This window comes from Triturus cristatus, chromosome 6 (assembly GCF_964204655.1).
Source record: "Triturus cristatus chromosome 6, aTriCri1.1, whole genome shotgun sequence".
Lineage (NCBI taxonomy): Eukaryota > Metazoa > Chordata > Amphibia > Caudata > Salamandridae > Triturus > Triturus cristatus.
Genome location: NC_140589.1, coordinates 667,531,926 through 667,549,652, shown reverse-complemented (window position 1 = coordinate 667,549,652; position 17,727 = coordinate 667,531,926). Strand labels below are relative to the sequence as shown.

Sequence of the window (17,727 nt, the reverse complement as noted above, 5' to 3'; positions counted from 1 at the left end):
CAAACTCTTCGAGCCAGTCCGGGGCCACAAGAATGACTTGGGCCCGGTCGCGCCTGATCTTCTTCAGCACTTTGCGTAGAAGTGGTAAGGAAAGGAGTACAATAGACCACGTGACGAAAAGTGTCGTTGCACGAGTGCCGCCTTGGAAATTCCAACGCGCAGAACTGCTGACATTGTGCGTTCTCTTCTTTGGCAAATAGATCTAACCAAGGCTCTCCCCACTGTTCGAAGAGACCTTGCATCACCTTCGAGTGAAACCGCCATTCGTGATCCATCATGCACCTGCGGCCGAGTTTGTCCGCCTTGTCGTTCAAAGAACCTGCCAAGTGTTGAACCACCAAGGAAATGCCTTGACGTTAATCAATCAATCAATCAAAGCATTTATATAGCGCGCTACTCACCCGGAGGGTCTCAAGGCGCTTACGTTACAGCCATGTCCAGAGACGCAGAGCCTCCCGACATAGGGTCCACGACCCCGCCCCCGCCCCGCCTTGCTTGTTGCAGTACCACATGGCGGTGGTGTCGTCTGTGAACACCTACATTGCTCTCCCCTTGACAGAGGGAAGGAATGCCTTCAGAGCAAGTAGGATCGCCCGGAGTTCCAGAAGGTTGATATGGTGCCTGGACTCCGCCGGAGACTAGAGGCCTATGACCTCCGTCTCTCCCATGTGGCCGCCCCATCCCAGGAGGGACGCATCCATCACCACAGTGTGCTCTGGTTCGGGAAGGGAGAGTGATCTGCCGCTGACACAATACTGGTTCGTGAGCCACCACTGCAACTGTTGTGCAGTGCCCTCCGAGATCTGGACATACTCAGATAGGTCCCCTTGATGGAGAACACCCTGGAACTTCAGGTCCCACTGCAGAGCCCACATATGCCATCTGGCATGATTGGTCAGCAGGATACAGGAGGCCAGGAGGCCCAGCAGCCTCAAGGTCATCCTGACAGAAACCCAGGACAAGGGCCGAAAGATCGGAATCATAGCCCAAATGTCCCGGACTCGCTGTTCACGGAGGATAAACCTGAAACTACACCAAGTCCAGAACGGCTCAGATAAAGAGGAGCTTCTGAGAGGGGATCAGGTGCGACTTCGGCACGCTGATGGAGAACCCCAGCAAATGCAGGAGGTCGGCCATAGTCTGGAGGTGGGAGAAGACTGCCTGGGGTGAGCCCGCCTTCAACAACCAGTCGTCGAGACAGGGGAAGACTGAAACCCCTGATCTGCGCAGATGAGCCGCAACCACCACCATCACGTTCGTGAACACCTGAGGGGCGCTTGTATGCCCAAAACCGCAGGAAACGCCGGTGGGCCGGCAGGACGGGGATATGAAAATAGGTGTCCTGCAAGTCCAATGCTACCATCCAGTCTTGCGGGGCTACTGCAGAGAAGACCTGAGCAAGTGTGAGCATCTTGAACTTCTCCTTCCGGAGGAAGCGATTGACGTTCGGAAAGTCTAAGATGGGACACAGGCCCTTGTCCTTCTTTGGAATGAAGAAGTAGTGGGAGTAACGACCACGCCCTACTTCTGGCGACGGAACGCCCTCAATGGCACCCTTGGCCAAGAGGGCTGCAACTTCCTGCCGGAGAAGTGCAAAGTGATCCCCCGACATGCGATGGTACTGAGGTGGCATGGCTGGAGGGGTAGTCTTGAAGTGGAGGGAGTAGCCCCTTCGGACTACCTGCAAAACCACCTGTCTGAAGTGATGGTGTGCCAGTGGGGGAGGTGATGGCAAATCTTGCCGCGCACCGTCGTTTGGTGGGCCTGCAACATCGGACTAGGAAGGTTTGGAGGCAGTGGTGGCCGGGGAGTTGCCGGACTGACCAGCCCGCTGGGCCTGTGACCCACCTCGGCGGGTCCCACGTCCGCGTGGAGACTGTTGCTGCGCAGGCCTGTGGCTTTAAAACAAACTTGTTTGGGCGCTCCTTCCTTGGCCACGAAAGGAGCGAAAAGCAGAAGCCGAAGGAGTGCACGTCGTCGAAAGGCTGAATGACTTGGCCATAGCCCGAGAGTCCTTAAAATGCTCCAACGAACTGTCTGCTTTGTTGCCATCAAAAGGCATGTCCATCAGAGTATTCTGGACATCCCCAGAAAAGCCAGTTGTTCTCAGCCAGGCGTGACGGCGTAGCGCCACTGTCGTGGAAATCGCTCTGCCCAGCGAGTCGGCGGTGTCAAGGCCGCAACGAATCATGAACTTGGCTGCATCTCTCCCCTCAGCAATTCTCTGAAAAGTGGTGGGAAGGGGCTGAGTGTTCTTCTCAGATTTACCCGAAGACTTCAACTGAGAGAAAGATCAGGCTAAGGAGTGTCTTGTGGGGTGACACGAGAACCAGGAAAGGGTACACGCCCCTGATTCAGAGCAGGATCTCCCGCTGCTTCGCCACATAGTTTCCCATCAAATGCTCATCTGTTTAGCCCACAATGCTTAATAAATACCCTGTAGTCTTAAGGGGGGGTGTCAGGGAGACCAGATCCTCTTCACAAGTGAAGAAAAAGAGAGAGCAGAGCTCCGGCTCAACATCTGGAGATGTGAAAGGAAAGGATCTGTTATCAGCATGCATGAATACAAGCGGCTGTTCGTCACTGCCAGAGCTGAACGAAGTCAAAGCAGATTAACACAGCACCACCTGGTGGTACGTAGGACCACTGCTTTTGAGTTTTCTGTATCCTGCCTGCCGACATTCACTAGCTGAGGAATCTGCTTTTAGAAGTATCCATCAGAAAGTTGGTGCAATGTCTGTGTGCATCTCTGCGGTAATGGTATAGTGTCAGAATCCAAGTTATTGTGCACTGGCTCCGCCAACTTAGGTTTGGGGTTCATCCTCAGTTAAGCTCAAGGCAAATTCAGCTCGAGTCGGATACCACGATAGGTTGTGGGCCCCCCTTCAGCAGCATCGATGTCAGCATCAAAGTCCAAGGGCCAGGCACAGATTTTGGCACTGGGATCAAAGTCAGCACCAACACCAGGGTGGAACCTGAAGTGGGTTCGAGTGGCATAGACAGTGCAGAGGACAGATCCTTAAAGATCAAGGGTGACCCAGAGGAAGTCAGAAGTGTGTCAAAGATGCACAGCATGGCATTTCTAAAGACATCCACCTACGACGTCGCTACAAAACTGGAAACTGGGTTCATTAGGACCTAGAAGCATGCTGACACTCTTGCGCCTTTTCAGGCAAATCTAGAATGGTGGGATAAGACAATCTAGTTTAGACTTCTTATGCTTCTTTTATGACTTACCAAAAGGCTTCAACAGTAATGAAGAGCTACCGCAGAAATTCATTTGGGACCAGGTCCTCACTCTCTTCTTCAACCGGGAGCGGACATGCATGGAATTTGCAGCAATTTCCAACCAGAGCTTTGCTTCACGTTCCCGGGTGACTTTTGGATTCTTCTAGGTGCAGTTGTTGCATGCCTTATAGCTGGTTGGCACGTCAGTGCATCTTCCTTAGAGTTGTGCACCAAACCCAACCTCTAGAAGCATACCTCTTGAGGGGCTCTATGTGGCAGACCCTACAATGTTTAAACCCTGCTGTCTTAGGAGGTGACATGTTTCCTCGCACACTGAAAGAATTTAGAGAAAAATTTAGAAAAAAATTATCTTCAAGGTATGCAGAATAGGAGCAGAACTCCAGGTTCGAGTCGGAAGGCACAGAATGAAAGGAACTGTCTCAGCGCGCAATGCTGCCACTTATATGCGGCTCCATTCATCACTTCAGGAGTGGAGCGAATGTTGATGTGGAGCCGCGCACTGCTTTCGAGTTTTTGGGATCCAGACTGGGGATATTCAGGAGGAGAGGAATCTTCAGTTAGAAGTCTCATTGGGACATGATAAAGGGTATAAGAGGAAACCAATACATAAGTCTCTTTAAAACAGACCAGCAATTAGGGACCTAAACACGGAATGTTAATGAGAAAGAGGAATGCCATAAGAGCTGAAATGTAACCTTTAAATGTGCTTACAAAAAACCTGATTGGGCAGGAGATAACAGAGGTGAAGGTATTATTTGGACCAACTACCGCAGCAGTTTGATGAGCTTAGACATTCCTATCACTATCTAGGGTTCAACATGAAGTCTCTTGAAATTGGCTTACAGAACCTGCCTTGCAACAAGGAGAGGAGATCTGCTCTTAAAGGCTGTGCGAGTGGGCTACAAAGGTAGGGCAACGGAAGGTATGCACATCACATCCTCCTTGGCACGTTTTGGGTCATTAGTATAACTTTGCCCCTGTCCTGGTGGGGCTTCCTAAACAATCGTGGAAGGGGTAAGGTGGAGGGGAATGCGTAGTAAAGCAAAAAGTTATCAAATCAACCACAATGGTATCCCCCCTCCTCCCCAGGCTCCCTACAACAGAAAGCAGAAGGCAATGCACTGAGGCCAATGCACATTCTTGCAAGTGGTGAAGAGGTCCCTGTGAGGAATGCCCACCTGATGAAGATGGCTTAGACCATCTCTGGGTGGAGGTGTCACTGATAGTCGTCAAGATGACGTCAGCTCAGGTTGCTGGCTCTGGTGTTACGAAGCCTGGCTCGATTGGCAAATATATCTATATATATTGAATATGCTACTTACCAGTATGCATCTGTTCTTGGCATGTAGGGCTGCTGACATTCATATCTGTGCATAGATCGCCGCCTAGTGTTGGGTCCGGATGTTTGCACGTTGTTGTCCTGGAAGAGTCTTCGAAGTATCCTTGGATAGGTGACTCCTCCCCTGGACTACAGTGCGCATGGGCATCCTCTCCATCCTCAGATTGTTTTTCGCCATTGTGGCAGTGATGGAGTAGATACAGAAAGTGATGACCATGCTTGCAGTAATTCTGAGAGCTGCAGCTGCGACAGGCGCCGGGGAGGAGGGAGGGCGATATGAATGTCAGCAGCCCTACATGCCAAGAACAGATGCATACTGGTAAGTAGCATATTCAGTTCGAGGCATGTGGGCTGCTGAATTCATATCTGTGCATAGAATACATAGCAGTGCCCTCTATTGGCGGCGGCTACCCGTGCCAGCTGCAGCGGTCTGAAAAAGTGTTTTGAGAACAGCCTGTCCTACAGCTGCCTGCTGTTTTGACTGCACATCTACGCAATAGTGTTTTGTAAATGTGTGTGTAGTGGACCATGTGGCTGCTCTGCATATATCATGCAGGGGAATATTTCCTAGGAAGGCCATGGAAGCCCCCAACTTACGTGTTGAGTGGGCTCGTGGTGGAATAGTTAATGTGCGTTTTGCTTTTTGATAACAGATTTGAATACACTTAACTATCCATCTGGCTATCCCTGCTTTGGAGATGGCGTTACCTTTGTGGTGTGGGGCAAAGGCAACGAACAGTTGTTTTGTCTTCCTGAAGGGTTTAGTCCTATCGATGTAGTACATGAGGGCCCTCCGTACATCTAGTGTATGTAGTGCCCTTTCTGCAACAGTTTGTGGGTTTTGGAAGAAGACTGGCAGTTCAATAGTCTGATTCATGTGGAACTGCGATATTACTTTGGGCATGAATTTGGGGTTGGTACGTAGTACGACCCTGTTGGCGTGAACCTGTATAAATGGCTCTTGAACGGTTAGTGCCTGGAGTTCACTAACTCTTCTTAGGGAAGTGATCGCTACAAGGAAGGCCACTTTCCAGGTAAGGAATTGAATCTCGCATGAGTGTAGAGGTTCAAAGGGTGGACCCATCAGGCGTGTGAGGACCAAGTTGAGGTTCCACATTGGAGCCGGTGGGTGGCTTGGTGGAATGACTCGTTTGAGTCCTTCCAAGAATGCTTTGATGGCAGGCACTCTGAATAGAGAGAGGTGCTGCCTAGTTTGCAGATAGGCTGAGATTGCGGTCAAATGGACACGTATAGAGGTGTACGCCAGATTGCATCGATATAGGTGTAATAGGTAACAGATGATGTTTTGGATGGATGCGTCCAGCGGGTTGATGTCATTATTACCGCAATAAATGACGAACCTTTTCCATTTGGCTGCATAGCAAGCTCTGGTGGTGGGTCTCCTGGCCTCCTTGATGATGTCCATACAGTCAGGTGGCAGGTTGAGATAGCCAAACTCTAGGACTTCAGGAGCCAGATCGCCAGGTTCAGCTGTTGCGGATCTGGGTGCTGAACCTCTCCATGGTTCTGCGTCAAATGCGCGGGTTTGATCCGCAGCCTTTGATGCGGCACCACGGAAAGTTCGAGGAAGGTGGTGTACCACGGCTGGCGTGCCCACGTGGGAGCAACTAGGACGAGTGTCAGGGAGTGTTGTCGGAGTTTGCGAGCCACCAGCGGTATCAATGGCGCTGGGGGAAAAGCGTACGCAAAAATGCCGGACCAGTTCATCCATATCGCATTGCCCTGCGACTGCGGATGTGGGAATCTGGCGGCGAAGCTTTGGCATTTTGCGTTTGCTTGTCGCGAATAGGTCTATCTCCGGATGACCCCACTGCTGGAAGTACGGTTGGAGTACTGATGGGTGTAACTCCCACTCGTGCATCTGGTGGCTGTGTCTGCTGAGCAGATCCGCCATCTGGTTGTCCTTGCCAGGGAGGTGTTCCGCCATGAGGAACATGTTCCTTTGAATGGCCCACTTCCACATGCTCTGAGCCAGATGAGACAACTGTGGAGAGTGTGTTCCTCCCTGTTTCTGTATGTAGTACATTGCGGTCATGTTGTCCGTCCGGATCAACACGACCTTGTTGCATAGATGTACTTTCAATGCCTTCATGGCTAGGAAGATTGCCATCAGTTCTAGAAGGTTGATGTGCAACTTCTTTTGTTGTGTTGTCCATAGTCCCTGCACTGTGTAGTGGAGTACATGAGCTCCCCATCCCTGGAGAGACGCGTCCGCAGTCAGTACTATCTGTGGGACAGGCTCTTGGAATGGTCGGCCCTTGCAAAGGTTTTGTGGATTCCACCAATGCAGAGAGTTGTATGCCCGACCACTTACCAACACTAGGTCCTTCAACTGTCCTTGAGCCCGATTCCACTGACGTGCTAGGCACTCCTGAAGTGGGCGCATATGTAATCTCGCGTGCGGGACTATGAAGATGCAGGAGGCCATCATGCCTATCAACTGCATAAACACTCGCGCTGGAAGTGAGTGATTGGGTTTGAACTTGGAGATCAGCAGTTGTATGCTGTTGATCCTCACTAAATTTGGCTGAGCTGTGGCCGCCAGAGTGTCTATAGTCGCACCTAGGTACTGTTGTACGTGTGCGGGCTGGAGATGGGACTTTGGGTAATTTAGTGAGAATCCCAGACTGTGAAGAAGGTGAATGGTGTGGGACATGTGGCTTGCACATTGCTGGGCTGACTTCGCTTGAACGAGCCAGTCGTCTAGGTAGGGGTAGACGTGTATATGCTGCCTCCGTAGATGTGCTGCCACCGTAGCTAGGCACTTCGTGAAAACCCTGGGCGCTGTTGTCACGCCGAAGGGAAGGACTTTGAACTGATAGTGCTGCCCTTGAACAGTGAACCTGAGGTATTTTTTGTGTGAGGGGTGGATGGGTATGTGAAAGTACGCATCCTTGAGGTCCAGTGTAGCTAGGAAGTCTCCCTGCTTGAGAAGCGGAAGGACTTGCTGTAGAGTGAGCATGTGAAAGTGCTCTGAAAGAATGTACTGGTTCAGGGGTCTCAGGTCTAATATAGGTCTGAGCGACCCGTCCTTTTTTGGAATTAAGAAGTAGAGGGAGTACACTCCCGTACCCTGCTCGTGGATGGGTACGACCTCTATAGCGCCTTTTAGAAGCATACTTTGCACCTCTTGCTGTAAGAGCGTTAAGTGCTCTGAGGACATAGGACGGCTTCTTGGTGGTATTGTGGGTGGAGTGGAGGTTAACTCCAGACAGTAACCGTATTTTACAATATCTTTGACCCACCTGTCCGTGGTGATGGAGTTCCACGTGGACAGGAACCTTTGTAGCCTTCCCCCGACAGGTGTTATGTGGTCGGGAGGAAGGGAGAGGGCGTCACTGCTTGTTCTTGGGGGAGGACCTGGTGTTGCCGTAGCCACGTCCTCTGCCCTTTGTACTGGAGCCACGATATCCACCTCGGGTGTTTTTATCGTAGGTGGTCTGTGTATTGCCTTTGTTATATGTTTGTTGTGACCCCTGTCCTCTACCTGCTCCCTTGTTTCCGGGGCGACGAAAGGAGCCGCTCCGAAAGGACTGAGTTTGTAGGGCGCCCATGGACTTTGCAGTGTCCGTGTCCTTTTTTATCTTTTCGAGGGTGGTGTCAACCTCTGGCCCGAATAAATAGTCGGGGTTGACGGGCTGGTTGAGTATATTGTTTTGTACCTCAGGCTTGAATCCTGAGATCCGTAGCCAGGCATGTCGTCGCAGCATGACGCTTGTGTTTATGGCTCTGGCAGCCGTGTCTGCAGCATCTAGTGCACATTTGATGGAAGCATTCGTGAGTAGCTGTCCTTCTCCGATGAGCATTTCTGCGCCTTCCTTGAACTGGTCAGGGAGATGTTGGAATATTTGCTCCAGTGTGTCATAGTGAGCTCTATCATAGCGAGCAAGGAGCGCTTGAGTGTTGGCTATGCGCCATATGTTGGCAGCTTGGGCGGCAACTCGCTTGCCAGAGGTCTCTAACACCTTGGACTCTTTGTCCGGGGGAGGAGCGTCACCTGTCGTTTGCGAGTGTGCCCTCTTGCGTGCATTCGCTACGACGATGGAGTCGAGTGGTAATTGGCCTCTGATGTAAGTAGGATCCCCAGGTGCTGATCTGTATTTCTTATCAATCCTGGGGTTTATCACTCGTGCCCTGGTGGGTTCCTTGAAAATGTCCTTGGCTGGTTTAAGGACCCCCTTCAACATTGGCAGAGTCTTTACATGTCTTTCTGAGGATGCAAAGGTGTCCATTAGAAAGTCATCTTCGATGGTATCAGAGTGAAGCTGTACCCCATGGTTATTTGCAGCACGTTCAATAAGAGCGTTGAACGCCGCAGTATCCTCCGTAGGAGATGTTTTTGCCCCATAGAGTTGTGGGTCCTGTGCATCGAGAGGTGCACTGGGGTCTGCAGGGTCGCCCCAAGTTTGATCAGGGTCCTGCTGGTCATCAGGGTCTGTGTCTACATGGTAGGGGACTTGGTCATCCATGTAGTCCTCCAATGCATCCGTGTCGGAGCGTGTGGGGGAGAACCAGTGTGGATCCTGGTAGGATGAATGGAAAGGTTCATAAAGGAGAGGTTCTGATTCTACAGGCAACTTCCTTTTTAGTGGGATCCTGAAAGGGTCCAATGGAGGCTCCGAAGTTATCCTTCGGTCGTGGAGAATCATCCTGCCAGTGTCGGCGTCGATGACACGTGCCGGAGACGTCTCAGCAGGTGTGACCGTAGTTTGGGTGACCCGTGTCCTGAGTTGGAACATTTTTGGGATTGTCGACGGAGGCACCGAAGGTAATGTTGGCCGGCACCGAAGAGGCTGCTGGAGCTCCGATCGAACCGGAACCCGACGTGTCCTGGAGGACAGCCGTGGTTTTGCTGCCTTGCGTCGCACCAGGTCGTACTTGGGGCGTCTTTGAGGCTTTGGCACCGGCCAGGTTCGTAGAGGCGGCCGAGGATTTTTTCGGCGCCGGCGGTTCCTCGAGTCGAGGTGCGGAGATCACCGTTGAAGTCTTCGATACGTGAGGCTTAGGTGTCGTCGAGGGAGCGATGCGAGACGCAGCAGGCGGTACGGCCCTCGGTGTCGTTGGTGCCGGTAGCCGAGCAGGTTTGTCGGTGCCGATGGCCTTTTTCCGTTTGTCGACTCCGACGTCGCCCGCTTCAAGTTCGGCACCGAAGTCTCTCTTGGTGCGGTCGGTGCCGACGCGTTGCGCTGGCGTCGAAGGCGTGGAAGGCCTCGATCCGACCAGCGCCACTTTCAGTTTCGGTTTCGGAGGAACCGGAGCTGCTTTCGGTTTCGGTTTTGCGGTAGGGAAACCAGCTGGTTTATGCAGTAATGGCTGCCGCTGAACGTCCGAGGCCGGGCCCGAGGGCGGGGCCGAAGAACTACGGGATGGGTCTCGGGTAAGGCCCGAAGGCGATCCCTCGACCGGAGCCATAGGCTGTGGCACTGGTGTTTCTTCGGTTTGAACAGGTAGGCCTTGTTCATCATTGGAGCTACTCTCTTCGGCCCCTAAGGCCTCCTCGTCGTCTCCTACCTCGGTGTCGTCTTCACCTCTGTGGAAGAGTGACTCGTCTACCTCGTCCGATCCGGGTTCGTGTTCGGAAACGGGACTGGAGGGCAAGACTTCTAATTCCTCGACGTCTTCGGCCTCGTCGAAGATGTCTGTTGGGGCCGGTGCCGCGTGCTGCGCCTCGAGTCTCGCCGCTCGTCGATTCCGTAGAGTCTTCTTGGAACGGAACCGGGCACAGGCCATGCATGTCGATTCGTCGTGGTCCGGCGAAAGGCATTTGTTGCACACCGGATGGACGGCGATGTGTGGGTACTTCGCATTGCATACCGGACACCTTTTGAATGGCGTCCTCGATTCCATCGTCGAAGTAGTCGATGGACAGGTAAATGCGAAAAAAGTCGGTGCTGAAAGTTAGTAAACTAACAAGGATTGTATCGAAACCCGATCGATAAACAGTACCGACGCAAACTAAAGGCCTTTTGGCCTCGACAAGATATTTTCCTAACTTGAGCTAAGATAGCACATCCGAACCCAATGGCGGAAAAAAACAATCTGAGGATGGAGAGGATGCCCATGCGCACTGTAGTCCAGGGGAGGAGTCACCTATCCAAGGATACTTCGAAGACTCTTCCAGGACAACAACGTGCAAACATCCGGACCCAACACTAGGCGGCGATCTATGCACAGATATGAATTCAGCAGCCCACATGCCTTGAACCTATATCTATATATCTATATCCTATGCGTCTGAACCTAGGCTCTCAGACTCAGCTTCAAGGTAGGGATGAGAATGAACGAATCCCTGCTTGATGACATACATCGTGGTTGAGCTGTCAATATCTGGGTGGACCTAACACAAAGGGAAGGCAGGAAGGCATTCAGTGTCAAGAAAATCGCATGTAGCTTCAATAGGCTACTTCACTTTTTCCTTCCCTCCTCACCCCTTGGCAGGGAGTCAAATAAAAGCTGGAGGCAATGGAAAAAAGGCATTTTTAGCCAAAACCTCATATTTAGACCTATGACTGCTACATGCCTTCTCACTAGGTATACACATTTGCTGCGCAAAATGGCAGCCATGGTAATATCAAGTTCTCTGACCAAAATGCTACCCAATAGATCCTCAAGAGAGAGTAAATTTTGTGACCAGGGCCATGGGATCCTCTGTGTCTCTAAGACAGCATGCTTGGCTGTATTCTATGGACTGCAATTATCACGCGTCTTTAAATTGTGCCTTGGACCTGGACACCAAAGACCGACCTCATGAGCATCTGAGATGGACATCTGTCCATCACAGGAGCAGCACAGATTAAACATTGAACTCCTAGGGAGTGACACCCTTAACACACTGCACAGACGGTTTGAAGAAGAAATGTAAGAAAAAAGAGAAATTCTTGGAGAGCAGCGCTGCAGCTCCATCGAAGGATGTGGGGGAAAAAAGTAACGGACATCAGAGCACAGAGGTTACAGTTGGAAAATAAAAGAGTAAATTACATTAACACAAATAATCGCTTTCCAAGATCATACTTTTATGCAAGCAAACTTTGTCATTGCTCTTCAACCCACATGATGGTTATTTGTTTTACACTTTGACATACCTACAGAAGTTGACATTGTCCATGAGAAGCCAGTCCCCGGATTGCAAGGCCTGAACTAGCATTCCATCCACCCACTCAAAAGTACCAAGGTTTCGGCCGCCGGAAGACTGATGGAGTTGGTCTTTAAAAGTCTGAAAAGGGGTAGCCAAACTGGCAAACTCTGAGAAAAGACAACTAGATGTTACTAGATGTTCAACCAATAGAACAACATAGATGCAAACTGGAATTTCTCAAAGTTTCCACAAACAGTTATCAGTCCAAAAGATTAAGCGAATACTGACTAACTATTTCATGAACACTTCAATTCACATCTCTATATAAGGACTAATTGGGGTAGGGTGCTTTTCACATGCATCAACCATTGAGAATTGTGTGCAGTTGCGCATTATCCTTTTAAGCAACTGCAATGCATATGTTACTTACCGTGTAAGCATTTATTCGTAGTGTGTAGTGCTGTAGATACATATGTTTAGAATTAATCTGTCATCTAGTGTTGGGCTCTTACAATTACAAGTTGTTTTTCTTTGAAGAAGTCTTCAAGTAACGAGGTATAGTGACTCCTCCTCCGGCGTGCGTTGCGCATGTTCCTAGGCTCTTTTGTTTGGCTCATCGGGTGAGCGTTAGAAAGAAGGATCAATAAAGTGACAGAATAAAGAGAATATGCATATAAATTTGAGTGTGTCAAGTATGTTTTAGAAAGCTTGAAGTAATACGACTGAAAGTTTCCAGGGAGGCGGGTGGGTGCATATCACTACGGCACTACAGGCTATGAATAGATGCTTGCAGGTAAGAAACATATCATTCGTAGCAGGTTTAGCATTGAATGGAAAGACGTACTCCCTTTTGCGGGGGTAGCGATTAGTTGAATTACGTTTATGAAATCTTTTAAGAACAGCTTGACCCACTCTTGCTTGTTGACTGGTGAGTACATCAACACAATAGTGTTTAGTAAATGTATGTGGGTTATTCCAAGTAGCTGCTTTCCAAATAACCTGTATAAGGGTATATTCCCCAAAAAAGCCATAATAGCTCCTTGCTTACGTGTGGAATGAGGATGTGGTGGTGTAAGCATCCTTTTGGCTTTTTGATAGCATGTCCGAATGCATCTGACTATCCATCTAGCAATTCCTGCGCCGGATATCGGTGCCCCTTGATGTGGTTTGCTAAATGCAACAAAGATGTTGTGTTTTTCTAAATGCTTTTATTCGGTCAATATAAAACATGATAGCCCTTTTAACACCAAATGTATGCAGTACTCGTACTGTGAGGTGAGCTTATGGTTGAAATGTTTGTATGAACTTTCTCACGCCCTCTGTACTGAGATAAGCTTTGGCTGTAAATGAATTGAGAGTTGCTCCTAGGAAAGGCTGAATTTGCAAAGGTTGCATGCAAGACTTTTGTATGTTAAGGGTAAACCCTGGTTTGTTCAGAAGACTGATAACCTGCCGAGTGTATTGAAGGCACTTTTGGTAGGTTGGGCCTTTGATGATCAATTGTCTAGATAGGGAAGACATGTATTCCGTCCCTTCTGAGATAAGCCGCCACTACTGCAAAGCACAGTGTGCTGGATGAATGGGGATATGGAAGTATGCAAACTTGAGGTCTAATGCTGTCATGAAATCTCCTTGCTGTAACAGTTAAATCACCTCTTGTAGTGTGACTATGTGAAAGTGTCCTGAGATCTAGGATAGGCCTTAAAGCTTTGTCCTTTTTGGGAATGAGAAAATAAAGGGATTATACTCCGTGCCTTGTTCGAAGAGTACTATTTCTGTTGCTCCTATTACAAGGAGAGAAAGAACTTCTTCCTGTAAAAGTGCAAGATGTTCTTTTGGCATTTTGTGTGGTTTAGGTGGAATTGTGGGTGGAGTTTGTTCGAGTTCCATGCGCTACCCATTTTGATTATGGATAACACCCATTGGTTTGTGGTGATATGTTGCCATGGTGAATAAAAGGTTTGTAAACTTCCTCTGACTGGCGTTATGAGGTAGGGAGAGGTGTAGGTGGTCACAGTTTTGGAGGGGTAACATTTTTGGTAGTGGTTGCACGGCCTATATCTCCATTTCTATAACTTGCTTAATAAAAAGATCCTCTGGTAAATTGGCTCGAACAAGAACCATGCAGCATATTGCCATTGGTTGAGTCAGAGGAGGAGCCTCCTCTGTTTGCAGCCCTGTATAGGTCCCTACGAAAGGAACCATAGTGTTGATATGTCTGTAGGGCCCCCATCGCTTTAGCTGTTTCAGTGTCTTTTTTTAGCTTTTCTAGAATTTCATCCCCCTGTGGCCCGAATAGATTATGGCCATCAAAAGATAAATTAAGCAGGTGCTGCTGTACACCCTGTTTGAAGCCGGGTACTCTCAGGTGCCCGATGAGGTTACTGGCATTAACCTTACGTGCGCTTTTGTCTGCAGAGTCTAAGGCACATTGTATGTTGGCATTAGATATAGCCCTGCCCTCTTCTACCAATTGTGTTGCACACTGTTGGTATTGGTCAGGGAGGTGCTGCAGTAGTTACTGCATTTCATCCCATGTGGCCCAATCATAATGGGAGAGTAGACCCACAGAATTTGCGAAATGCATGTGGTTGGCTGCTTGTGCTAAAACTGGTTTACCTGCAGCATCATATTTCCTACTCTCCTTATCCGTAAGAGGTGCATCCCCTGTGCCTTGTGAATGTGCTCTCTTTCTGGCAGTGTACACTACAAGTGAATCGGGTGTCACTTGGCCCTTAATATACCCATGGTCCAGGGGACATGCATTAATTTTTGTTTCAATATGATAGGTGACTACCCTAGATTTCACCAGCTGCTTAAATATGTCCTGTGTGCATAATAATATACCTTTAAGCATAGGGAGCGATTTCGCCATCCTTTGTGAACTATTGTACGAGTTACTTACCTTCGGTAACGATGTATTTAGTAGAGACGATTCTAGCCGCAGATTCCTTCACGTAGAATTATCCCCAGGCGTAAGACTGGATACGGAAACTTTTTTGCCACAGCATCCCTGCGCGCCGGCGGCGGGGCGACATCACACGACTCTGCCAAGGCGTCGTACGTGACGTCAGCGAGGTCACATAAGACCCGGCCCGGCACGCCTACCTCCGTTTTCTTCAGGAAACTTTTCACCACCACAACGCAGAACCACCAGATAAAAAACTGTGGAAGGATGGGAACAGTGTGCGAAGAGCAGAAAAATTGGAAAGAAACGGTGACTAACAACACCACCAGAGTAGTGCCAACACCGTAGAACCCAAGGGCAGGGAAGAAGAAGCAGAAACCTGTGCAGTCACCCTGCCAGCACATAGACAGCCTCCCATACCTGTGCCCCGGAGGCAAGAACATGCGTAAATGCATGGCCCACGTAGTAAACCCCACCCCCCCCCCCCCCCCTCCTGAGCAAGGAATGGGACCCGTCCCAAGACAGACAGGGACAACAAACTTCCACACCACCCCAACCTAGAGGGCAACCACCCACAAGGGACAAGGGCAAGACCTGGCCAGACGACCCTTAATCAGAGGATAGCAATGGAAGGAAGGGAGAGGAGGAGGACAGGGATAGAAAGCAATCCCCCCCCCTAAACCTGGAGTAGCCAGAGCAGCAGGGCACAGGAGCTCCGGAGCCCCATCCTGCAAAGAACCAAAGGAGGAATGAACCACCCCCAGACGGAGTCGCCCGTCAACAAAAAGGAAGGCACTCACAGGAGATACAGCCCCCCACCGGGAGGCAAGTACTGAAGACCAACCCAAGGGTCCTCGCAGAATAGGGGAGGAAGGGCGGGCCGTGAAGGAATCTGCGGCTAGAATCGTCTCTACCAGATACATCGTTACCGAAGGTAAGTAACTCGTACATCTGATAGAGACTACTAGCCGCAGATTCCTTCACGTAGAATAGATACCCTAGCAATATCCCCTGGGAAGGAGGGTCTGCGAAAGGACCCCACCAGCCAATGCAGAACAGAGGGCCCCACAGGGGACCAGATCTGTGGACCAGGTAGAACCTCGCCCCTGCCAGGCCAAGGGAACCCCCACAAGCAGGACCCCACTGACCCCAAGGGAATGTAGGAGGGAAAGAATTCTGAAGAGGCTCGTACACTCATAGCAGAGGAACCAAGGGCAAGGACTGAGAGGCCGAAGCACCCCACTCCCCCACAAGGCAAAATAGCTTCCGCCCAATGCCAAGACAGAAAAAGCGGAATAAAAATAAGAAGAAGCCTAGAGGGCCCAAGAAACTAGAGAAAAGAAGGCGAACCCACTCGAGATGGAGAGCAGCCTGCCAGCCAGAACAGCGCCGGCAGTCAAAGCCAGAAGCAAGAAGAACAGCCCGAGGCCCAAGGAAGGCCGAGTAGGCGACGCCCGGCAAGGGAGAACACAGGATCATCCCAGACCTCAGGACAGCAGCAGGGAGAGGAGGAGATGCCCGGGCCACCACTACGAGTGGCCGCGCACACGACCTCAGGAAGCAAAAGCAACCTACCTAAACACCATGGAGAAAAGGCACCCGAGGGCAACCAGAACCCTCTAACAGAGCGCAAGCCATATTACAGCTACCACTACCCCACATAGGGTACGTTAAGTCCCAAAATATGGGAACCCTCTTTGGAAGAGCTTCCGCAGCAGAGGAAAAAACAAAAGAGCCACGGGAAAAAAAACACCCCTGCTAAAGGCTTGACAAGCAGCCCAAGCAAAGCAGAAGGCCAAATTTCAGGGCAAAGTCTGCGCAACAACTCCTGCAGAACCCACACACAATCAACACAAGGGCCAACCAGCAGCCAACAATGCCAAAGTCCCAAGGAAAGACGTAAACGGCCAGAAAACACACTCCACAGCCAGAACAGCCAGCCTAAGGCGGCCCAGAATCAACCCAACTCAGAAGTCACTGAGGAGGGGATGGAGGAGGAGGAGGATAAGGCGGAGGAGGAGGACGGAGCCCTGCCAAGAGGCTTTGGATGGCGGAGTCGGCCGGGGCATGGAACAACAGGCTGCCATCAAACGGAAGGTCGATGAGTCGCTCCTGAATATTCTCAGGGAAGACTCCATCCCGAAGTCAAGCATGGCGACGGAGAGCGACTGAGGAAGCCATGGCCGGGCCCAGCACCTCCGAGATGTCCAGAGCGGAGCGGAGAATAAACGCCGCAAGCTCCCGGCCATCCAATGCATGATGCCGTAAGTCCACCGGACCAGACTCCTGGGACGCTGCAGATCCCAGAGACTCAGCCAAGTCCCACAAACAGGAGGATGCCCTAGCCAGCACACACACGGTGTTAAGGGTCCGCAGGGCCGCGCTGGTCGAGGCGAACATGTTGCGTCCCCAAGAGTCCAGCCAGCGGGCCTCTCGGGACGGTGGAGTCAACAGTGGCAGCAGGGAGGGAAAAGCAGTCCGCAACAGGGGGCTAGCGGCTGAGGGGTGATGGGAAAGACACGCCAGGTCACGCGGCGCCTCCAAACCCCGTCAAGGAAGAAAGGAGCGAACCTTCAAAGGGAAGTAAGATTTCCCTCCCACCAGAGCCCTGGTGGAGGACCTCCGGAAAGTGAGCCACCGGGTCACCCATGCACAGGATGCCCACAGCCGTAGACACTGCATGAGCGAAGGCCGCACCTGCCTCCGTAGGGCCCCACGGTGGAGAAAGCAGCTCCTCCGTGGGCGACGGCTGCAAACTAAGGCGGCCATTCCGGAGGCCAAGCAGTACGGGCAAGGGCCAGACCTGGAAGTCAGAAGGGGCCGAAGAATGAGGGACCTGCCGCTCTTACGGCGAACACCTCTGCCTTAGGAAGGGCGGGGAGCCGCCCTTCGATGCCGTTGAAAATGACACTACACGGCGACCAGTGTCCGAGCAGGATGAAACCAATATACAGCCTGCCTCCGGAGAAGGAGCGTCCAAAGACGGATCCGCTGTACGACCCCTGCGCAGAGCCGTGGAGTCCGCTGCTTGAGGCAGGACGGCAGCACAAGCCGGTGTCACCGGACAAGGTACCTCCAAGTCACCCCGGAGCAGAGACCGGAGTAGAGCTGGAGCCACACCGGCCTCGGTGCGGC

The 17,727-nt window shown here is 51.0% G+C and overlaps 1 protein-coding gene across 1 annotated transcript in view; it reads right to left on the bottom strand.

Moving 5' to 3' along the window:
* The window catches only part of MDN1 (midasin AAA ATPase 1), a 2,002,810-nt gene that overhangs the window by 1,093,054 nt on the left and 892,029 nt on the right, over nt 1-17,727 (bottom strand). The window contains exon 44 of the mRNA XM_085611158.1: nt 11,692-11,851. Within this exon, the coding sequence (XP_085467284.1) occupies nt 11,692-11,851 (160 nt within the window). The remainder of the gene's footprint in view (nt 1-11,691; nt 11,852-17,727) is intronic.